The sequence below is a fragment of the Jaculus jaculus genome, chromosome 9 (assembly GCF_020740685.1).
Source record: "Jaculus jaculus isolate mJacJac1 chromosome 9, mJacJac1.mat.Y.cur, whole genome shotgun sequence".
Lineage (NCBI taxonomy): Eukaryota > Metazoa > Chordata > Mammalia > Rodentia > Dipodidae > Jaculus > Jaculus jaculus.
The window spans coordinates 95,144,440-95,167,994 of NC_059110.1; the positions used below are offsets into that span (position 1 = coordinate 95,144,440).

At 48.2% G+C, this 23,555-nt stretch overlaps 2 protein-coding genes across 5 annotated transcripts in view; one reads left to right on the forward strand and one right to left on the reverse strand.

Moving 5' to 3' along the window:
• The window catches only part of Myo19 (myosin XIX), a 32,704-nt gene extending 19,136 nt beyond the window's left edge, over positions 1-13,568 (forward strand). For 2 of the 4 annotated variants that reach the window (XM_045158620.1, XM_045158621.1), the window contains 13 exons: positions 2,069-2,142; positions 2,852-2,973; positions 3,156-3,269; positions 3,901-4,077; positions 4,433-4,585; positions 5,552-5,659; positions 6,493-6,563; positions 8,200-8,303; positions 9,633-9,799; positions 9,903-10,032; positions 11,078-11,163; positions 11,570-11,863; positions 12,917-13,568. In XM_045158620.1, the coding sequence (XP_045014555.1) occupies positions 2,069-2,142; positions 2,852-2,973; positions 3,156-3,269; positions 3,901-4,077; positions 4,433-4,585; positions 5,552-5,659; positions 6,493-6,563; positions 8,200-8,303; positions 9,633-9,799; positions 9,903-10,032; positions 11,078-11,163; positions 11,570-11,863; positions 12,917-13,045 (1,729 nt within the window). In that variant the 3' untranslated portion in view covers positions 13,046-13,568. Of the gene's footprint in view, positions 1-2,068; positions 2,143-2,851; positions 2,974-3,155; positions 3,270-3,900; positions 4,078-4,432; positions 4,586-5,551; positions 5,660-6,492; positions 6,564-8,199; positions 8,304-9,131; positions 9,198-9,632; positions 9,800-9,902; positions 10,033-11,077; positions 11,164-11,569; positions 11,864-12,916 lie in introns of those variants that run through there. The other 2 variants (XR_006638926.1, XM_045158622.1) reach the window with 2 other exon arrangements.
• On the reverse strand, positions 13,420-23,026 carry Znhit3 (zinc finger HIT-type containing 3). The gene is made up of 5 exons (XM_004664534.2): positions 22,899-23,026; positions 22,754-22,785; positions 21,054-21,137; positions 19,603-19,680; positions 13,420-13,995 (listed from the first exon to the last, which is right to left on the reverse strand). The coding sequence occupies exons 1-5, from the start codon at positions 22,982-22,984 to the stop codon at positions 13,814-13,816; spliced, it is 462 nt and encodes a 153-aa protein (XP_004664591.1). The 5' UTR covers positions 22,985-23,026; the 3' UTR covers positions 13,420-13,813.
• Between the last annotated feature and the right edge of the window lie 529 nt (positions 23,027-23,555).

The following is a 23,555-nucleotide window of genomic DNA, read 5'->3' on the forward strand; positions in this document are numbered from 1 at the left end:
GGTCCTGTATTGAGTGGAGGAGTTGCCACATTCCTGACCTAGATTCAGCTCATTATTCAAGTACAGGAGACTGTTTTGACCTTGGCAATGGGTAAGGAAAACCTGTTTGGCTCTCCACTAGCAAAGCAGGTCCCAAAGGTGATCTGGCATCTCTGCAGTTCCAGGTTCAGTCCATTGGGTATACAAATTGCTCTGTCTCCCTGCACCCTGGTATAAAAGGCCTTAGATTACTCACCTGGGGAGGTGAACAGACAGTGGTGGAGCCAGAGGCTGAGCCCATAGTCATCAGCAACACAGCATGCAGCAAGTGGGAGTCCAGCAAAGCAGGGAATGTGGGGCCTGGCCTTTCTGGGACATTACATGGGCACCTCCACCCTCGGCCACATGGCCAAGGATGGTCTCACCTTGAGGTCTGAGAACCTTTTGGAATACTGTATAAAGGCTGTCAGGCCCAGAATCATGTGAGATTATAGGTGATCACTGAATGTATATATGCATTTGGGACCTCAGACAGCCTTGTTTAGAGCCAAGAGCCCAAGAAGCCCTGTTGAAGAGCCCCGAGCAGCTGGGCCCCGCCTGAGCCTATGTTAACCAGAGACTGCTGCCTCAAAGCAAATTTTAAGTCAGAAGTTTTTTTTATTTGGTTTTGGTTTTCCAAGGTAGGGTCTTGCTCTAGCTAAGGCTGACTTTGAATTCACTATGTAGTCTCAGACTAGCCTTGAACTCACAGCTATCCCTCTACCTCTGCCTCCCAAGTGCTGGGATTAAAGGTGTGCTTTTTTTTTTTTCCACTTTTGAAAACATTTATTTGAGAGAAAGAGGCAGATAGAGAAAGAGAATGGACACACCAGGGCATCTAGCCACTGCAAACGAACTCCAGACACATGTACCACCATGTGCATCTGGCTTACATGGGTTCTGGATAATCAAACCTGGATCCTTAGGTTTCGCAGGCAACTGCGTTAACCACTGAGCAATCTCTCCAGCCCCAGGTTAAAAGGTTTTAAAAGCTGGGCATAGTAGCACATGCCATCCCAGCACTTGGGAGGCAGAGATAGGTGGGTTGTCATGAGTTTGAGGCCACCATGACACAACATAGTGAATTCCAGGTCAGCCTGGGCTAGAGTGAGCCCCTACCTAAAAAAAAAAAAAAAAAAAAAAAAAAAAAAAAAAAGTTTTTTTAAAAGCATTTGCCTATAAGGTACTGCAGAATAGAAGAGAAAATATGATAGTCACAGATAGAATAAGCTTCTAGTCATAGAACTTTTTACACATGGAAACAATCAGTAATTGTGACACTAGCTCATTCATTTTTTGTATCTCACATAGGTTTTGAAACCCCTTTTGAACAACAACAAAAAGCATGTTTTTCAAATTGATAAAACAGTTTCAGAATAATTACTTAAAGAAAAAAACGTGCTCCACATGGTGGTGCGGTGCACACCTATAATCACAGCACTCTATATTGAAGCAGGGTTGTCTGTGCGAGTTCCATATGAGCTACATAGTTAAGGCTCTGTCTCAAAAAGGGGAGTGGGGTGATGGGGAGAAGTACGGGAAGGAGGGAGGAAAGGGATTAATCCCTGAACAATTCAGTACCTGTTGTCACCTTGTATAGTAGCCTCATCTCTCAGTTAGTTACAGTTCAAGAGTGGAGGACACCATTGTTCTTGTGAGTTGGGGCCCACTTGTGCAGGATTCAGTTGGGATGTAGCAGAGCCTTGAGCCTTTTGCCTGGGAGTATACTGAATAGAATTCTGTACAAACCAGGCCCTGCCAACAACCCCATCTAGTCACCACACTGGCTGGAGTTGGGGAATATGATTAATGCTGACCCATGCCCTGCCTGACCCAGGACAGGCCAAGTCTGTACTCAGGAGAACGTACTCCCAGAGCCCACATCTGTAATAAGTCAAGACTAGATGAGCCAGAAAGAGGATGTAGCCTTTGGCCTGGGAGGCTTGAATGCATTGTCTTACTGCATGTGGTGCTCCAGCTGGGAGAGTAGTTTGCTACCCAAGTCCCTGGATCATTTCACTCCATCTCACTTTTTTTTTACCACCAACAGGCTGTTCGACTGGCTGGTGTCAGTGATCAACAGCAGCATCTATGTGGACTGTGACTCATGGACCACTTTCATAGGTAGCACAGGCTCACCCTACCAGGAACCCTCCAAAACAAACACTTGAGCCCTGATGTGAGGCAGGAGCTCTGGGTAGCCTGTGTAATTGGACAGCCAGCTCCTTTCCCTTCTGTGCCTGCCTCTCCCACCCATGTACCAGTGTTTGGGTGAGACTTCTATGTTTCCAACCTGTCCATGGCTCCCCAGAGAGTCTCAGATGGTACCTTGTCCCTAAAGGCCTCCTTTCTCTTAGACATCCAGCTGTAGTCCCCAGATGGTAGTGGGGGATGAGTAAAAGAAAAAAATGGACATTGTGGGGGTGAACATTGTTAGAACCTTGGGTGGAACTGTCAGGTAGTGGGAGGGAGTCAGAGGCACCAGCAGTTTGCTTATGGAATGGCAAAATTTTAGACACTGGTGAGGCTGAGGCCCTATAAACTAGATTTGACTTAGAAAATGTTCCCTGGGGACCTGGTGTCCTCAAGGAGGAGTACATTAGGATCAGAGGATTCAGACTCAGAAGTGGGTGGGTGTCATGGGGTGCAGGTGGGAACCACCCTGAATGAGGCAGGGGTAGGGCTCACCCTATTACTTGGCATCATATTCACCCAAACTCATTCCCAGGCTGCCAAGTATGTGCCTCAGCAAAGGCCCAGCCACCCTGTGCACCTGCAGTCCCCCTGCCCGCCCACCCTGCAACGGCTCCATGGTTCTCACTCATCTTAACAGGCCTGTTGGATGTATACGGGTTTGAGTCATTCCCAGACAACAGTCTGGAACAGTTGTGCATCAACTATGCCAATGAGAAGCTGCAACAGCACTTCGTGTCCCAGTACCTAAAGGCACAGCAGGTGAGGGGTGGGCAAGGCAACATCATCCTTTGGCATCCAGTCTAGTTCTGATTAGAAATCTTTGCTCCTTATTTTATTAACTAGTAACTATTTATGAGGCATAATGTGATGTTTTGCTGTACTTTTGTTCCGTTGTTACTATGCTGGAACGTGCCTTTTCCCCAACCTGCCTCTACCCCTAGGAAGAATATGCAGTTGAGGGCCTGGAGTGGTCATTTGTCAAGTACCAGGACAACCAGACCTGTTTGGATCTTATTGAGGGGAGCCCCATCAGCATTTGCTCCCTCATAAATGAGGTAGGACAGAATTGGACTCCAGACCTTTCTGGGACTTTGATAACTCTTCTATGCTTTCTTTTAAAATATAAAAAAAAAAGATTTTTTATCTATTTATTTATTTGTGGGGAGGGGAGCAGATGGAGAGAGAATAGACTTGCTAGGGCCTCTAACCACTGCAGATGAACTCCAGCTGTATGTGCCCCTTGTGCATCTGGCTTTACATGGGTCCTGAGAAATCAACCCCTTAACTGCTGAGCCATCTCTCCAGCCCCTGTGCTTTCTTTTTTACAATTTTTAAAAATTTTTAAAAATCTATTTGAGAGGGAGAGAATATGGATGTACCAGGGCCTCTTGCCACTACAAATAAACAGCAGATGCATATGACATGTTGTGCATCTTGTTTTACATGGGTGCTGGGAAGTCAAACCCAGGCCAGCAGGTTTTGCCATCTCCCCAGCCCTGTGCTTTCTTTTCTCTCTCTCCCTCCACCTGCAAAATGGGATAACTAATCCCAATATAATCCCTGTATGGGTCACTATAATACCTATGTGGCAACTCTGCTGTCTGGGGGTCCAGTCAGTAGGGACATCGATGATTGTGGTAAGACCCTCTCAATTACTGAGGCTGATTGCTCTCTCCTATCCAATAGGAATGCCGTCTTAATCGGCCAAGCAGTGCAGCCCAGCTCCAAACACGCATTGAGAGTGCCTTGGCAGGCAGGCCTTGTCTGGGCCCCAATAAGCTCAGCCGGGAGCCCAGCTTTGTTGTGGTGCATTTCGCAGGACCTGTACGATACCACACAGCAGGCCTGGTTGAGAAAAACAAGGTAGGGCCTGGGCAGTGGTGTATGGGAGCCTGGGTGAAACAGTTGAGTCACTCCTGTATGCACATAGTAGTTGCCATCAGGCGTCTTTTTTTCCCTCTGAACATCCTCTCAGAATTCAGAACCACCTAAGTCTGCCTGAGGTCTCTGCTTTTCAGCCTAGCCTGCCTGGACATGACCTGTGTTAAACTGTGACTGGGTCTCCAGTTGCCAGCAGACCCCTCATTCCTGGGACTCCAGCCCTTCCCTCCCTGGAAGCCCTGTGTTAAGCAGCTCGCATGGGTTGAAGTGGCAGGTCCATAAGCAACACTGGGAAGCAGCCCACTGCCCTTACCTGCCACCTTGCCTTTCTGAATAGGACCCTGTTCCCCCTGAGCTGACAGGGCTCCTGCAGCAATCCCAGGACCCCCTGCTTATGATGCTATTTCCTGATAACCCCAAAGAGAAGACCCAGGAGGAGCCCTCTGGCCAGAGCAGGGCCCCTGCATTGACTGTGATGTCTAAGTTCAAGGTAGGTCTGGTGGTATTCAGTTTACTCACTCATCAAACTCACAAATGTTTATCAAAGACCTCTCAGGAGTGGAACTGTTTGCTGGGAACCAATGTTATGTTAAGCAGAAATGGTCTTGGACTCTGGTATTTATGCTTCAGCATAGAAGAGAGAGACAAATAGACCATGTGGATTAATAGTTAGATGGAAAGGTGGAGCCATGTGGGAGGCTGTAGGCTTTCATCTCTGCTGGTAGGGGAGCCACAGAGGAGGAGTACCAGGACCTGCTCAAATCAAGTCCTCAGCTGAAGCAGACTTGGCACTTTCTTCAAATTATCCGCTTTTCTGCTACCTCAACACTTGCATGTACTGCTTGCCTTTGTGGCACCTCTTAACCACTGTCCTTCAACTTCCCTCACTCCCACCCTCTTTTGCTGCTCCTTAGTTTGTTATTACCCATCAACTTCAGCTATACCGTCAGCCTGAGGTAGCACCTTGGCAACTCAGGTTGATCACTGGTGGGCACTCTGTAGTTGCAGCCTCACACACCACTAATATTGCCTGTCCAACACGCTGAGCTCAGGCAATAGACTGCCCAAGTCACAGCCCTCCAGCACACACGGTGGGCTTACTCGTAGGAGCTTTGCCTGAATGAACAGCAGAGGGTGGTGTGAGACTGTTCCCATCTAGCAAGATTGCCCTAGGGAGGAAAGGGAAGGGACAGGCTGAGACCAGATACAGGGAGATCTATCCAGTGAGAGTCCCTGGTCCAGAAGGGGCCCTAGAGGAGGGAAAAGGGGTAGCCAGAGGGAAGATATGCTTTGAGCATGCTTCTTGAGAGCCTCTAGTAGTCCCCAAGGCATATGAGCATCCTGGTCTCAGGGCTAAGAGGCCCCTGGAGGCATTTGATGCAGACACTAACCAAGGTTCAGTTCATGACCCTGAGTTGCCCCAATCCTGTCTAACCCCAGCTTTCTCCATCTGCAGGCCTCACTGGAGCAGCTCCTACAGGTCCTACACAGCACCACACCCCACTACATCCGCTGCATCAAGCCCAACAGCCAGGGCCAGCCACAGACCTTCCTCCAGGAGGAGGTAATTAAGCCTGGGCCAGAGCTGCTTGGCATTGAGCCCATCTAGCCAAAGTCTGAAATGACCACCATCAGTCTCTCACATTGGGCCTGGCATTAAGAAGGGTTTATTTCCCCTGCCCTGGCAGGACAGGTTGTGTGCTATGCACTGTACCATGGACTAGTCAAGGAGGCACGTAGGAAGCTCCAATGCATCTTGCTTTCTACTCACCAAGTCATATACCCTGGCAAGAGACTGAAGTACCCAGAGGAATGGGTGTTCTGTCATTTACTGAAAGTCTGGATAGTCTGTACTGTACATGTGGCCATCTCTGAACTGGAGTATCAATTTTCCTAATTTGCATAGAAGCATTCTGTAGCCAGCTGCTGCACTATCCTCAAAGTATCAGGCTCTGAGAGGATGTGGGTGAGGCTTGAGTGCAGGACAGCACGGAGGAATGTCCCGCACTCACCTGGTAAATGTGGCTGTACAGGAAAGACCTAGGGTCAGCTGGAAGAAGAATCTTCCCCATAGAGCCTTCACCACCCTCAGCTTGAGCTACTTAAATGTGAAACATAGGCAGTCCTTACTTGTGAGGCGCTGGGTCTGCCCCAGGGAAGTGAGGACGCAGCCAGCAGTGTTGTGGCCTCAGCTCTATCAGCAGCCAGATGTCAGGCCTTAGGACCTCCAGGACCCTTTCTCACAAGTTTTCTAGGGCTTCTTAGTTTCTCATGGCCCTACATAGACAACCCCATTAGCAATCCTTGGGAGAGCCTGCTACTCCTAGAATGCCAAGGACAGGAGTAGCATTTTTAGGTAATTGCAGTTAACCATACCTTGTCTCCTCATCCTTGCAGGTCCTGAACCAGTTGGAGGCCTGTGGCCTCGTGGAGACCATCCACATCAGTGCTGCCGGCTTTCCCATCCGGTGAGTGAGCACACTGCTGCAGTGCTGGGCTGAGCTCCTCGCTGCCCTTGTGGGGCATGTAAGGAGGAGCTGGGGGTGGAGGCACACACCTGAGGTTGCAGCACTTGGGAGGCTGGGGCAGGAGGAACACCCTAAGTCTAGGGTGACATAATGGGTTCAAGACCACCTTGGGCTACTTAGTGAGACCTGCTCTCAAAAATCAGAGAGGCTGGGCATGGTGGCGTACACCGTTAATCCCAGCACTAGGAGGCAGAAGCAGGAGGATCACCAAGAGTTGAAGGCCACCCTGAGAATACCGAGTGAATTCCAGGTCAGCCTGGACTAGAGTGAGACCCTACCTCAAAAAAAAAAAAAAAAAAAAAAAATTGGAGGAGTACAAAGTGTAACTAGTGCTTGGACTGCAACCTGCTATCAGACAAACAGGGCAGGGATTCTTGAGGTGGTGAAGCAGGGGCCCCTCTTAGTCCTGCAAGCCCAAGGAAGGGAGGGAGCCAGCCCAGAAGGATTTGGGGAGCAGAGGCCTACCTGAAGCTGTCAGGTTAGGAAGTGAGAGGCAGTAGTAAGGGATTGGATGACACGGGTAGCAGTGGGGAGCATGTAGGCAGCAGCCAAACCCATGTGGCCTTGTGCAGCCTTGGCAGTTGTCTTAAGTGTAATGGCCTCTTGTTATCATTGTGCTGCTGTGGGGGCTGGATACAGGGTCAGTGGAGAAGGGAGATAAAGTGAGGAGGCTGTTGCCCATGTCAGAAGAGGGGAGCAACTGTGAAGAGTGAGGAGCAATGGACCAAACTAGGGTATGGCTTGAACCAAAAGTGTGGGGTGCTTGGAGTAGTCAGCTCCCTGGTTGCAGAAGCTTTTAGCTGGTTTCTTACAGTGATGAACATGTCAGGACAGTTTGCCAAAATGAGTTGGTCTGGGGGAGGCCCAAATTGGAGGGTGGGGAGAAAAAGGAGGTGAGGACAAGAATTCTGCGGCCTTGTCAGGTTGAAGAGGGCTCTGTGACAGGGCTCTACAGAGCTTAAAACTAAAGAGGCGCAGGAGGTCTGTCCTTTGGGTTTAGCACCGCCAGCAAGGAGGAAGTCAGAAGGGACCTGGGACCTTTCCCTGAAGATGCCCATATTTAGAGGTGGCTAACTTGGGAGTCCTGAGCAAAGGAGGCTAAGAGAATGGTGTGCTAGAGAGTGGTGAGCTGCTGAGCACTGGCCACTGGGTTTGGTGGCATGAGTTTGCTGGTGGCTGTGACAGGAGCCACACTAACACAGTGTTGGTGACAGAAGGCAGACTCAGCCTAGGAGAACTAGGTCTTCCCAGCAGAAAGCAGGTATCGTCAGCTGTGTAAAGTGCTGCTGTATGAGAAGCCAAGAGGAAGTAGGAGGCTGCGGGTTCAAGGGTCAGATAGGGGCCAGCCAAAGATGAGACAACCACAAATCTCCTGTGGGATGAGAGATGAGCTGCCTCAGGCAGCAGGAAAGTCAGATTTAATTTAACCTGGTCTCTGTAGGCTTCTCACTGAGCGTCTCTAGTCATCTCTGAAACGCGTCCTCTCTCCAGCAGAGGTGGTCAGGGCAGCAGCGCTGGCTGGCTGGTACCTGGCTCACAGATGAAGTCATTTCTTTCTGCCTGCTTTGGCTTCCAGGGTCTCTCACCAGAGCTTTGTGGAACGATATGAGTTACTGAGAAGGCTCCGTCCTCACACATCCTCTGGCCTCCATGGCCTGTATCCTTCCAAAGGGCCCTTTGGTGAGTGGGGCTTACTTGCTAGTCATTTCTTCAAATTGTGCCCTCTCAGGGCTAAGAACAAATTGAATTAGTTGGGTAACGAGAGATAATTTGAACAGACACTTCCAGGGATGAGATAGCATTGTGGTTATGAGGAACTCCAGCCATGCTGGTTCATCAAGACAGTGGCTCCAAAGTGAGGTGAAGCCTACTCAAGAAGCCTGAACTTTATTGCCTGGGCAGATAAGGTAGCACTACAGAGGAGGGAGCCAGTGACTCCACCAGCCCCCGGCTTTCTGAAGACCACTGCAGAAGCCTTGTGGAAGGTCTTGAGAGTGAGGAGCTGGTAGCTACTCACCAGTAGCTGCCCTAGTCAAGAAGCCAGAGGTAGGGGCAGTTGGTAGGTACATAACTCAAGGCTGAGGGAAAGAAAAGGAGAAAGTTAACTTGACCCTGTAGTAGGAAGAACAGGAAGTGGGTCTAGGGACACTGAAGAGCCAGCCTTGTGTGGCCAACCTGAACTCCAGGTCCCAAGAGGCATGGAGTGCAGACATCTTCAAGGCACTTGGGCAAAGGTCTGGTCTGTGTTGGTGCTGCAGAGGTAGTTGGCCATGCAGGTATTTGTAACGAAGGCTGTGGGGTAATGAGGCCCAGGCACAGACAGGCCAGCCCCACCACGACTGTTCCTTACCACTCACCTCACCCTGCCACCGGTTTTCTCCCATTGGGTAGTTGTGTCACTGTCCTTTTCCTTCTTCTCTTTCTCCTGTCTTCATGGTTTGCTCTCCTGTCTGTCTCTTGCCAAGCCCCTCTGGGCCCTGGTTGATCTTGCGGATGTCTCATCTCCAGTATCTGCTTTGGTAGCCTCTGACTCCAGAGAGGTGCTGAGCAGCTAAAGGTGGTCAGAGCCCTCAGGTAAACCCTCTTGCACAGGAGCCAGCCCTGTGAAACATGGTGGGGGGGAACAGGTGGGAGACCCACCAGGCCTTCACACAGTTGGGACTTATTCTCCCTTTTACTATTATTAGCAGATAGCAAGGGGTCAGGGACTGGGGCCCATTTGCCCTGCTTGGCCCTCAGGATCCTGAGAAGTATTCTCCCAGACATCCAATACCAAGGAGAGATGGCATGGAGGCTGCAGGACACTCCTGAACAGCCAGGACACAGAGGGACTGCTTAGGGCCTCCCTCCAAAAGGGAGGAAGAAATAGCTAGATACTCCAAAGCAATAATCTCAAAGAGCTGTGGGAAAGTGGCTTGGAGAGTGCTGGGGAGACTACAGCCAGGGTCATGAGCTACAGGCACATGTGGTGATGGCCCAAGCACTGATGGGTCTGTCGCCCACCCACAGAGCAGCCTCTATGTGCCAAGGAAGCCACTCTCCCAGCTGTACTCCGGGACATTCTTTATACTCTGCCAGCTTCAATTGGGACAGTAGCCACCCCTGGTGACCCAGCTGAGGCCACACCAGCCCCACTGTATTGTGGCAGAACCAAGGTCTTCATGACTGACTCCATGGTAAGTTGCTGGAAGACGAGCTTACAGCACCAGCTAAAAGGGACAGAGGATGGGTCCTCAGGGAGGAGAGGCTGAGGACCTCAGTGGGTACCCTTTCTCCCAGCTAGAGCTTCTGGAGCGTGGGCGTGCCCGGGTGCTAGAGCAGTGTGCCCGCTGCATCCAGTGTGGCTGGAGGAGACACCAGCACAGAAAGCAGGAGAGACAGAGGCGGGCTGCTGTGCTCATCCAGGCAGGTAGGTGGGCTGCGCTGCCTGTAGTGAGTGCGCACTCCCCACTGTCGGTTTCCCTTTGAATCTCTGCTGGGGGTCCATCCACTGAAGCTCAAAAGGTGAAGTGGCATGTCTGTATGGTGCCCTGAGATTCATATTCCCCATTCTAGTTCAGTGGAGACCAAGTTATTCCACAGGGGTGCTCTAGTACTTTCTCAGACCTTGATAGCTCTAGGGCCTGGGTGAAAGTAAGTGATGGCCTGATTCATCCAAGGAAGAGATGCATGAGCCAACACATTCGTGGCAATCTGATTTTGAAAAATAAAAACATTAGAAACAACTCAGGTCCAAATGTGATGGTGCAAATTAATCCCAGTCACCAGGAGGCTGAGACAAGAGGATCAGGAGTTTGAGGCCAGCCTGTGTTACATAACAAGGCCCTGTCTTGGGGCAGGGGAGGGGTTCTTTTTGTGATGCTGTGGATCAACCCAGGGCTGTACCCATGTTAGGCAAGTGCTGTATCACTAGCCACATACCCAGCCAAAGACAAATAATTTTAAGTGGTACAGACAACCCAGACCTCTCCTGTTTCCTGGGCATTGCTGAGGACTGAGCCTGAGATAGATGGTGTCCCTACTAGGCTCTTGCCAGTCACAGTTCCCAGGTATTCCTTTGACATATATGTCTGAGAGGGAAGATTTTTATTACTTTTTTTAATTTTTAATTTTATTTGAGAGAGGCATAGAGAATGGGTGCCCCAGGGCCTCCAGCCACTGCAAACAAACTCCAGACGCGTGCACCACCTTGTGCATCTGGCTTACGTGGGTCCTGGGAGATTGACCTGAGGTCCTTTGGCTTTGCAGGCAAGCGCCTTGACCGCTAAGCCATCTCTCCAGCCAAGTGGGAAGAGTTTTAAAGTTCATTTTTCCTTCCATATTGAATTCTAGCTTACTTTTATAATAACATGATAGCTGATCACTGGGAAAAAAAATATATCTTTCATACTTTCCAGCAACTCTGCTCTAATAACCATTGTGTTCTCTTTGCTCTTTCCTGACAAATCTCTCAGCCTTTCGGGCCTGGTTAACTCGGAAACACCTCAGAAGGTTGCATACTGCTGCTACCATCATCAAGCGTGCATGGCTTAAGTGGAGAGTGAGTACGGCTCTCTCAGGGCGGGCAGTGCGTGGACATTTAGCATCAGACGGACCGGCAAGGGAATGCTGCCTCTGCCTGTGTGATGGCGCCCAAAGCAGCCCTGCCACGGATGGTTGTGAAGTTAGTTACTGTGACATGAGCAATTCTGGAAACAAATTACCCATGGAATTGTGCACTTTAAAAGGCTAAGCTATATTGTATCTCAAAGTAGCACAGGTAAGGCTTATGCACAGCTGCCTTATGTGTGGCCTCAGGGAGCCAGTCTAATTCAGGGCATCTAGCTATTCACAGCCAGAGGCCTTCAATTCACTTTATCAAGCTGATTAAATATACTTTTGGTTTCCATTTTCTAGTAGAAGGTCTAGTCACATCTAAAGCCATAAATGAATCTTTTCTCTTTAAGATCAGAATGGCCTTCCTTGCTTCTAAAGAACTGGACGGAATGGAAGAGAGACCTGAGTCTCAGGCTCCCAGCCCCTTGAGCTCCTTGCTGCCCCCAGCACAGACTCGGCTGCTGGGAGCAATCATCCGTCTCTGGCCCCTGGGATTGGTGCTAGCCAACTCGGCTGTGGGTGTGCAAGGCTTTCAGAGGAAACAGGTGGTCTATGCCTGCCTGCAGCTTCCCTCGGGCAGCCCCAACATCCAGACACTACAACAAGACCAGGCTGGCATCACCTCCATTCGAGCACTGCCTCAGGTATGTTGTGCGATGGAGCGGCTGTCCTGTCCCATGGCAGCTGACATCTCCCTGGGGAAGGCAGGACAGGCATGCTGAGTAAGCCAGAAACAAGTGCATTGCCATTGTTGAGACTGAGAACTGTGGATCTTCCAGAGCTCTTTATTCGCCTGGTGTTTTCACTGTGGCCACAGCAACCCAGGAGCTCCAGCAGGTGTGCAGCCCTTCAGTCTAGGGCATGAGCAGCACCCTGCAGGGCACTTGTAAAGATGTGGTTAACTTGAGCTACATGTACATTTCATCAGTCCCACTTTGGAAAAGTGAGTGTGGCTGGTTTGTCACCTTAGGTGACCCTGCATTTGGTGCTATGTTTTCCTCAGATGTTATCACTTTCCAGCTGAGAAAAGAACAAGCAGTTAGGTCAGTGTTCTCAGTCCTTGGTGTGTTTATAATCTGAGCAGCCAAACCAGGCGAGAGCCAGCACACTCAATCTCAGTGCTGCTTAGAGCGTTGTAAAGGTTTGCTCCAGCAAGCCTGGCCGCAGAAAGAGAAGAAGGGTGACAGAGCAGTGCGTTTTAAAGCAGAACCGTGCATCCTGGGTCGTGGCTCAGCCCCATTCACAGGATGACCTCAGTAACATCTCAGAGCCTCCATTCTTTTCCTCTATGAAATGGGCTAATACTCAACCTAATACATGAGCCATAGCAAGGAGGATGTGACATTTACAAGGCAGAATTACTGTAAGTAGGCAGTCTTTCTGAAAATTCACAGGCCAGTATTGCAAAGAGAAATGTGTGTTCCGATCTTCCAGTTGTACGCAGTCACAGGAACATGATAGGTAATACTCCCAGCAGGAGAGACTCCTTCCTGTTTCCTGTCTCACGCTAAAAATGGATGTGAAATTCTGTATTTTAATACTATTTTGTCACCCACCAGTTTTAGAAGGAGAAAACACTGAGTAATCCTGTTACTGCTCTTGCTTTCAGTCCACTAACTGCATGTCTCACATTTCTAGCTGTCTCTCTGTGAGGTGTCTGTAGGCCCTGACACTCATGGCCACCTCTCTCTCTCTAGGGCTCGATAAAGTTTCACTGCAGAAAGTCTCCACTTCGGTATGCTGACATTTGCCCCGAACCTTCAACTGACAGTGTTACTGGTTTTAATCAGATTCTGCTAGAAAGACACAGGCCAATCCACGTGTGACCTCCTCTCACCCTCTGCTGCCACCTGGCTGGGTGATCTTTGGTGCCTTTGTTTTTACAAGGTCTTTTCCTGCCAGCTGCCTTGCCAAAGACATTTGATCAACACACAACAGCCAAACTATTCCCACGGCAACTCCACTGGCACGTGCAAGAAAGTGTTCTGCCCTGCCAGCCAGGGCTTTCGCCTCAACACTGGCAGGTGTCAGGTTTGATGGTTACCAAGCCAGGATTAAGCCACAGAACTCCCCACTCAGTACCTTTGTTGTCAGGGGGCTGTCCACCCTAGAGGGTCATCTGTCACCGCGGGATACTCAGCACTTTAGAAGAAAGGGGGCAAGGTTCTCCTAAAATTAGCCCTAGAATTTTGGCTGGGAAAACTTTGCATATAGTTCCATAAAGGAACAGCCTTTATTTAAGAAGTTGTTGATTTATTTAATGTAATTTCAAACATTAGAAGACAAGGACAATGCAATGTATAACAGGAACCTATCTTGATTTTAGTAATATTGGTCATTTTTAACTCAAATGGGTATAAAATGTGATATTTATGATTTATATCTCAACTGTACCAAAAATAAAATATTTAATGCAACCATATGAGTCTCTTCATAAATGATCTGCACCACGTGCCTCCCAGTGTGTAGGAGGAGATGACCTCCATGTCCTACAGCAGCCAGTCCGCCTCTGGGAAGCCACCTCCCTTCATCAAGGAGGGCACGATACTTCTGGGAGGAGCAGCGGCCAAGTCCAGGGAGCACAACAGTCCACGTTAAGAATCCTCATTCTGGGACGGCTCCACGATTTGTAAACAGCAGTCTGCAAACTCCACGAACAAGGGCTCCTGCATGCAGGCTCTCATCAATTTTGCTTTGTTATCCCCCTGATCCAGGCTGATCATCAACTGCCTGAGATGTGGATTGAGCAATAAGTTTCTTAAAGTTGCAGATTTACCTTAAAAATAAAGCCAGTCTTAAGTTCAAGTGGGAACCCCTAGCAATGGATGAAAGCTAAATACTTGTATCAACTGTGAAGCTTACATGCTCATAACCATCATACAAGACCCCATTTCCCCACACCAGTAGCACACCAAAAGTCATTTGTTTTTTCTGTTTTATTTGCAGAGAGAGGGAGAAAGAATGGGCATGCCAGGGCCTCCAGCCACTGCAAAAGAACTCCAGCTGTATGTGCCACTTTGCATCTGGCTTATGTGGGTACTGGGAAACTGAACTTGGGTCATTAGGTTTTGTAGGCAAGCGCTTACCACTGAGCCATCTCTCCAGTCCTGTTTTGTTTTTAAAGTTAAAGTCTCACTCTAGCCCATGCTGATCCAGAACTCACCCTGGACTCCAAGTTGGCCTCAAACATATGTAGATGCTAACTCAACTTCCCCAGTGCCAGGATTAAAAGCATACACTGGGGCTGGAGAGATGGCTTAGTGGTTAAGGTGTTTGCCTGCAAAGCCTAAGGACCCATGTTCAATTCTCCAGATCCCACATAAACCAGATGCACAAAGGAGGGGCAAGTGCAAGATTGCACATGCCCACTAGGTGACACAAGCATCAAGTTCAATTACAGTAGCTGAGGCCTGGCATGCCAATTCTCTCTCCCTCTAAAATAATTTAAAAACACACACACACACACTGGTCCATCAGGGAAATGCAAATTATAACTTTGAAATTCCATCTCACTCCTGTCAGACTGACTATCATCAAGAAAACAAATGCAACCAGGTGTGGTGGCACACACCTCTGATCCCAGCACTCAGGAGGCAGAGGTAGGAGGATCACCGTGAGTTGGAGGCCACCCTGAGACTACATAGTGAATTCCAGGTCAGCCTGAGCTACAGTGGGACCCTACTTTGGGGAAAAAAAAAAAGAGAAATGACAATAAATGTTGATCTGGATGTGGAAAAACAGGAACTTTCTACACAGTCTGTGGGAATGTAAACTGGTACAACCATTGTGGAAATCAGTGTGCAGGTTCCTGAGAGACAGCTAAAAATAGACTTATCATATGACCCAGCTATAGCACTTGTAGGTATATATCCTAAAGACTCTTCTTACTACCTTAGAGATATTTGCTTATCCATGTTTATTGCTGCTCTACTCATAATAGCCAGGAAATGGTCTAGATGTCCCTCAACTGATAAATGGATGAAGATGTGGTACATTTATACAATAGTGTTCTATTCAGTGGCAAAAGAAAGAGATTTGCAGGGAAATGGATGGATCTGGAAAGGATCATACTAAGTGAAGTAACTCAGGCCAAACACCGCATGTTCTCTCTCATGTGGATCCTGGCTACAAATGTTTAGACTTGTGTGTGAGTTGGAGTAAAAATGAATAGCAGAGACCGGTGAACTACAAAGGAGTTATAAGGGAGGGAGAAGAGGGTGTTGTATATATGTAAGTAGGTGAACACATTACTAGTGGTGCACTGGCTTAGGGGAGGTCAGGGGAAGGGCTTGAGTAAAGAAAGTGGAGGAGAGCTAATCAAAGTTTAAGATGTTATGAATAAGCCATATTGAAACCTATTTTTTTGGATGACACACACAGAAGTCACAGATTGTTACTAGAAAAATTTCAGTACCAGGGATGGGATACATTCCAGTGGAGTTGTTGGACAGGGAGTTCCCTGATGCCCCCAAAACATTACAGGCCATTGCCAAGGCTGTTTCCCACCAGAAATAGGTGGTAAGACCCTACAACTGAAGACTCCAAATGCAGGGGCTGAAAGGTCACTGAGAAATGAAGCTAGAGCTAAGCTGAAAACTTCCTCCCTGTCAACCAGCTAACAGAAATCTGGAAAAAGCTGAGCTGCATGTGGCCCTCTGAGAGAGAAAAGTCATCAACAGTGGACAATGCAAGACTTTAAGCTTGGCCATCGAGATGAAATGAACCAACAGGTGCAATAGTGGCACGTCTTTTATGGGGGCTCTCTAATTGGACTGGAGGCTTGCTCCATGGAAGGTGGTGGAAAGAATGTATGAGCCAAAGGAAGGATAGGACTTCTTACAATGCAATCTTCCAGACAAACGCTTGGATATCCATGACTTCACAGTGCCTGCAAAAGACCCTTATAATAGGAGGAAAAGATGATGACATCAAAATAGAGATAAATTCAAAATCTAAGAATTCATATGGAATCCTACTTTTTTGGATGATGGAAGATACAGGAGCTGTAGATTGTGCTAGAAAACTTTCAGTGCCAGGGATGGGATACCTTCCAGTGAGTTGTTGGTCAAGGAGGTCCCTGATGCCCTCAAAACATTATACGCCATTGCTGAGGCCCTTGGTTTCCCACCAGGAATACATGGTAAGACCCTATTGCTGAAGACTCCACATACTTGGGCTGCAAGGCCACTGAGAAATCCTGCTGGAACTGAGCTCAGAACCTCCTCCATGTAACCAGCTGACAGAAAGCTGGAAGAAGCCATTCTACATGTAGTTCAAAGGGAGAAAGAGATTCCACCAGTGAAGATACTCAATAGTAGACACTGAAAGCCTTATATTTGGCCAGCCAGGCCAAATGAGCCAATGGGTGCAATAGTGGCACATCTATTGTAGTGGAAACCAACTGCCCTCTAATCGGACTGGAGGCCTGCTCCATGGGAGGGAATACATCCTCGATACTGAAAACTTAAAACAGAGGTAGTCATGAGCACTAGGGGTGTAACGTCCACTGCTGTCTGGCTAAATATAAATATAAATATAAATATAAATATACTATGCTTATCAAACTGCCCAGTAAGCACTTCTCTTAATGTTCATACCCTTATATTAATGCTACTGTCACTTTTGGCAGAGAATCTTCTCTTTTCAGATGGCAGACCTTGGAACAACTCAAAAGGTATCATGGTGCTGGAAAGAAGTGACCAGAGTACTCAGTACTGAAATACCTCTATCACACCTTCCAAGGCTCAGGGTCTAATGCAGAAGAGGTGGCAGAAAGAATATAAGAGCCAAAGGAAGGGTAGGACTCCTTACAATGTGCTCCCTCCAGACAAAATGGCCTTGGTTTCCAAAACCTCACAATGCCTGACACTACCTACACAAGACCATCATAATAGGAGGAAAAGATCATGACATCAAAATAAAAGAGAGACTAATTAAGATGGGAAGGGGATATTATGGAGAATGGAATTTCAAAGGGGAAAGTGGGGGGAGGGAGGATATTACCATGGGATATTTTTTATAATCATGGAAGATGTTAATAAAAATTTGAAAAAAAATAACCCAAAAGATAAAATATATTATTAAGCCCAAGGCTCAGGGTCTATTGTAGAAGAGGTGGCAGAATGTTAAGAGCCAAAGGAAGGGTAGGACTCCTTAGAACAGGCACAAAATGGCCTGGATATCCATGACCTCATAGTGCCTGACACTACCTACACAAGACCATCGTAAGAGGAGGAAAAGATCATGACATCAACGTAAAAGAGACTGATTGAGAGGGAGAGGAAACATGATGGAGAGTGGAGTTTAAAAGGGGAAAGTGGGGGGAGGGAGGGCATTACCATGGGATAGTGTTTACAACCATGTATGTTGTTAATAAAAAATAATAAGAGAAAAAATAGAGATTAATTGGGCTGGAGTAATGGCTTAGCAGATAAGGCACTGGCCTATGAAGCCAAAGGACCCAGGTTCAATTCTGCAGGACACAGTTAAGCCACATACACAAGTTGGTGCATGCTTCTGAGTTTGTCTGCAGCAGCTGCATGCTCTTTGTGTTCTCTCTTTCTCAAATAAAGTTAAAATAAAATAGAGACTAATTGAGAGGGGCAGAGGACATGATGGCAGGTGTATTTGTGAAGGGGAAAGGCAAAGGAATTATCATAGTTCATTGTCTATAATTATGGAAGTTGTCTTTTTGTTTTGTTTTTCAAGGTAGGGTCTCACTCTAGCCCACGCTAACCTGGAATTCACTATGTAGTCTCAGGCTGGCCTTGAACTCATGGCGATCTTCCTACCTCAGCCTCCTTGAGCGCTGGGTTAAAGGTGTGCACCACACACCTGGCTTAATTATGGAAGGTATCAATTTAAGGAGGGAAAAAGCATACAATAGGGACTACTACCAAATATGCACATTTTTCCTTAACATTTACATGTTAAGCATTTACACTGAATTAGGTATTATAAATAACCTAGAGATGACTTAAAGCGTATTAGTAGATTATATGGAAACACTATGCTATTTTATAAAAGGGTCTTAGGCATCCCTGGAGAACTGTCCAGGAACCAAGACACCATGGACACCAACTCAAATTAACCCCAATGCACACATAAATAAGATCAGCCTATCAAATGTTTTCCAAGTTAAATTCAGTTGACAGACTGACAATCTTGGATCTCTATAAATATTATAGTTTTGTGTCATTTCTCCTAAGAAAAACAGCACAAATACACAAGACAGTCCCACACTGAAGGCTTGTTTTATGCGGTACTAGGGACTGAATGCAGGGCCTTCAGCATGCTAGGCAAGTGCTCTATATTAGTCAGCTATATCCTCAGCACTTTATTTTGAGACGAGGTTCCCACAAAGATGCCCATGCTGGCCTGGAACCTCACTATGTAGGCCAAGCTGGTCTTTGGCTCACAATTTTCCTGCCTTTGGCCCGAAATGGCTCGGATTACAGGTCTGGCTTTTCTGTATTTCTAGATAAAAGGTTCTCAGTGGTAAGGAACAGTTACAGCAAACACGGTCTAAGCCTGCTATGCACCATGCTGTTAATGGACACTCAAACCATACATGGGGTTTTACACTGTATGTCGTTTCTCACACCTCAGTGGAACCACCATACTACAAAGCAGAACCTCTCAGCCTGACCTTGTGGCATGGCAAGAGGATAATGGCAGTCTTCTGGAAGTACATACCTACATAAAAGAATTATTGGGGCTGGAGAGATGGTTCAATGGCTAAGAGCACTTGCTTGCAAAGCCTAATAGCACAGATTTGATTTCCTAGCACCCACATAAGCCTGATGCATAAGGTGGTGCAAGTGTCTGTAGTGACTGGAGACCCTGTTGCACCCATACTCTCTCCGCACTTTCTCTCTCAAATAAATAAAATGTAAACAAACAAAGAAAAGGGGGAGTTGTGGAGAAGGCTTAGTGGTTAAAGGTGCTTGTTTGAAAAGCCTTCCAGCCTGGGTTTAATTCCCCAGTAACCATGTAAAGTCAGACACACAAAGTAGCACAAGAATCTACAGTTTGTTTATAGTAGCAAGAGGCCCTGCTTCTCAGCCTCTCAAACAAAGAAGATATTTTTTAAAAAAGAAAAAGTACTGGGGATGGTGGCACATGCCTGTGTAATCCCAGCACTTGTGAGGCAGAGGCAGAGGCAGGAAGATCATGGCAAACTGGAGGCCAGGATAGCCAGGGCTACAATTCGTAGTGATAATTAGTAGGGAACCTAGTGCTGCGTTTGTTGATCAGTGGTGGAGCACTTACTTGTCTACTAAGCGTCTGGGCTATAGCCCAGCTCCATGCCAAAATAAAATAAAACCACATTCCCTACAAAGTAAAGGTCCCTCAGCAGTAAACAAGCACAGCACAGACTTACCTAAATTCTTTAAGTCCTGCAAAGAAACTCTGTCTTCTTCCTCATCACTGTCAAGAAAATCAGCTATGGAGTCATCATCTGAGGAATGGAAAGCACAACTGCTCAGGACACCCGTTTAATTACTCAGACAAGGCACATGCACACCTGTGTGACAGTGATGGGGCGTGCGAGGGGTTCTATACAAAAACCAAAGTGGACACCTCTGGATTTCAGTCACACTGACGCTCCCCTCGCGCAACAGGGAACGCGAGAGAAAGCACCGGCAACCTCACTTGAACCAGCTCATTTTGCTGCCCACACTTCCTTGTGCCTCCCTGTGGTCTTCGGGTGGGAGTCTGCTTTTCTACTTACCACCCCACCTCCCCTCATCATGGCTCCAGCCCTGTGGGGGGCCAGTGAACTAGGGATTCTGTAGAGACCTGCCAAGCAGAATCCCCATGCTTTCAACAGGAGTATTGGCCAACAGCGCCCAAACCACCCTGGAACTTTCTCCGGAGACAGGTGGCCCAACCCCTTTGCTGTGAATCAGGATCTCTGATGGCAACAGAGGATTTCTGCAGAGCCTGACACAGCAGGACACTCAGGAGATATTATGGGAAGGTAGATGTATGGACAGATGGATGGATGGGTGACAACCCAGTACTGCACTAAGCTCCAAGGAGTTTAGCAGCAGGAAGGTGACCTTGTTCAGCCATGCCCAGAAGACTAGCACAGCCCACCCCAAACCCTAGACCACTGCCTCCTGCCCGCAATTCCTTCCCTGAACCAGGGTTTAGGGTGCTCAACACCACCTGTGATAACCCATGCCCCATCCCTTGGGACCAGCATTGCTGATCCCTAATGAGGCCATCCTTTTATACCATGCTCAGCCATCTCTTCTCTCTCCTTTCCATTCACTCACTTTTATTCTTATTTTATTTATTTAGTTTGGTTTCTCAGACTGGCCTTGAACACACAGTGATCCTCTTACCTCTGCCTCCCAAGTGCTGGGATTAAAGGCATGGGCCACCATGCCCAGCTTCACTGTTATTTATTGAGAGAGAGAATGAATATGTGTGTGTGTATGGGCATGTCAGGGCCTCAGTGCAGTGTGCTCTAGAGACACAGCTTCCGTGAGTTGGCAGCTGTGCTGAGGTAGCTTTCTGGTGATGCAGCTGCCTTTGAGTCCAAGCAGCCATGGGGAGGCCGTCGTCCAGATGAAACTTCTCATGGTGCAGCTGCCTTTGAGTCATCTACTGCTCTTGTAAGTAACCCAATAAACTCAATGGTTTTGGTGTAATCATTCTCTGGTCTGTCTGTGCCCTAACTGGGAAGAAAATGTGTATTCACGTCACCCCAAGGAAAGGTTTTCCTGCAACACATGGGTGGTCAGGCTTTGCAAGAAAGCACCTTTAGCGGCTGAGCCATCTCCCCAACTGCTAGGCTTTCTTGTTTGAAATCAGCCAACCCACCTTTGTTTTCCTCTGGATTTGTAGTTTTCACAGATGCAGCTATTCTTTTTTTCTCAACAGGGCGAGTTTCAGGGTTGCACTGCTCTGAAAAAGACACAAAATCTCAGGTACACATCCACCCCACTCCAGCAAAAGGGTGCAGCTTCCCACCAAGCCCAGGGGAAACATGTGTATTAGCTGGAGATGGATGCAGAGTGATAAGTCAAAGCAAGCAACAGGACAAGGAAAAACAGGAGTAACAGACAGGCTGAGGAACTGGGACAGTGTGCCAAAGAGCTTCGCCCCATCCTCCCTGCTCTGCCCGATCTCGCTCGGCTCTCACGGATTCAAACATATGGCCTTCAAAGAGGACCACCATCATCTCTGCAGTCTCAGACACCACATTTGTATGCACCATGTGCCACTGGGAATCCACAGATGAACATCACCACTCCCACCTTGGAAGGTTTAATCATGGGTAACAACTAGAGATAGACAAGGTAAAAAGGGTCTTCTCAAGCTGGATAGATGGCTCAGTGTTAAGGACACTTCTTTGCAAAACTGACAGCCTGGGTTTGATTCCCAGTACCCACGTAAAGCCAGAAGCATCAAGTGGTACATGCGTCTGAAGTTCCTTTGCAGTGGCAGGAGGCCCTACCTAGTGGGTACATACTTTCTCCCAAGACCCTCTCTCAAATTAATTAAAAACTAATTAAAAAGAAAAAGGTGTGGTGGCACACGCCTTTAATCCCAGCACTATGGAGGCAGAAGTAGGAGGATTGCCATGAGTTTGAGGCCACCCTGAGACTCCATAGTGAATTCCAGGTCAGCCTGAGCTAGAGTGATACCTACCTTGAAAAACCAAACTAAAATAATACAAAGGTCTGGTAGTCACGTGACAGAGGTAGATGGATCACTGTGAGTTCAAGGCCAGCCTGAGATTACACAGTGAGTTCCAGGTCAGCATGGATTACACCAAAACCCTACCTCAAAAGCAAACAAAAGGGCTGGAGGGATGGCATAGCAGTTAAGGTGTTTGCCTGCAAACCCAAAGGACTCAGGTTCCATTCCCCAGAACCCACGTTAGCCAGATTCACAAGGAGGAGCACACGTTTGTAGTTCATTCGTTTGCAGTGGCTAGAGGCCCTGGCTCGCCCATTCATATTCTCTCTCTGTGTCAAATAAATAAATAAAAATAAATTTAAAAGTGTAAAAAATTATCTTGATGCTTTCTCATTGTTTTGGTTTAGATTTGTGTTTTTGAGACATAGTCTCAACTTTTAGTCCAGGCTGGTCTCGAACCAGCAGCAACCCTCCTGCCCCTGCCTGCCTAAAACCGCTAGGATTACAAGCGTGCGTCCGTCTCCCGGCTTATTTAGGTTTGGAAGAGTTAAACCAATCAACACTCGGGAGTCACAGCAGAACCAGTTTAGAGTATTTAAAAAAAAAAAAAAAAAAAGCAGGATCCAGCCGGAGATGGTGGCGCACGCCCTGAATCCCAGCACTCAGGCGGCAGAGGTAGGAGAATCGCCATGAGTTCGAGGCCACCCTGAGACTACATAGTAAACTGTAGGTCAGCATGGGCTAGAGTGAGACCCTACCTCGAAAAATAAATAAAATTATTTTTTTTAAAAAAAGGTCCCAGAGGAGGAAGACCAGCGAAGCCCGAGACCCATCGCCCTTGCACGGTGGCAAGAGGACGGACGCCCGGGCCTCCTTACCTTTGTGCTTCTGGAAGCAGGTCACCGAGCAGCTGTAAGAGACAACCGGAGTGTCAGCGCGAGGCCGCGCAGTCCCCGCCGCTCCCCCGGCCTCCCGCCCCGGCCGCCGCTCGCGAACCCCCACCCCCGAGAGCCCCGGGCTCACTAGGGCACGCGGCAGGCCGGGCAGCGGTACTTTGGCTTCTCCAAGCAGATCACGCAGACCAAAGTGCCGCAGCGCAGCGAAGCCATGGCCCGCACCCCCACGAGTCCACCGCGCCACAGCTCCGCGCACGCCCTTCCTACGTGCTCCAGTCCACCAATCACAGCGCTCCGCTCCTACTGGCAGTCAAAAGCAGTGGATGGATCCCGCTCGCCCCTCCAGTCTTCATGAGTAGAGCGCCGAGACATTCGATGCCCTTTCCTCTGATGGATCTCGTGGTCAAAAACCCGGTAGTTTTCAAGCAAGGTCGCGCACGCCTTTAATCCTAGCACTTGGGAAGCTAAGATAGGACGATTATTGTGAATTCCAGGCCAGCCTGAGACTAATTCCAGATCAGCCTGGGCTAGAGAGAGACTCTACCTCGAAAAACCAATTAAAAAGAGTGGGGGCGGGAGGACGGGCGCTGGAGAGATATCTCAGCGGTTAAGGCGCTTGCCTGCAAAACCAGACAACCACTTATTAGCCAGATGCAAAGTGGCGCATGCACCTGGATGAAGTCGGTTTGCAGCGGCTGGAGGATCTGGTGCGTCCATTTTCAACCCCCTCCATCCATCCCTCCCTCCTTCCTTCTCTTCTCTCTCTCCTTGAAAATAAATAAAT

Coding starts and splice junctions, on each gene's coding strand:
- Znhit3 (XM_004664534.2), bottom strand. CDS start 22,984: ATGGCTTCGCTGCGCTGCGGCACTTTGGTCTGCGTGATCTGCTTGGAG. Junction 21,138..22,753: donor CTGCTTCCAGAAGCACAAAG/GTAAGGAGGCCC, acceptor TGTCTTTTTCAG/AGCAGTGCAACCCTGAAACT. Junction 13,996..19,602: donor GCAGGACTTAAAGAATTTAG/GTAAGTCTGTGC, acceptor TTTATTTTTAAG/GTAAATCTGCAACTTTAAGA.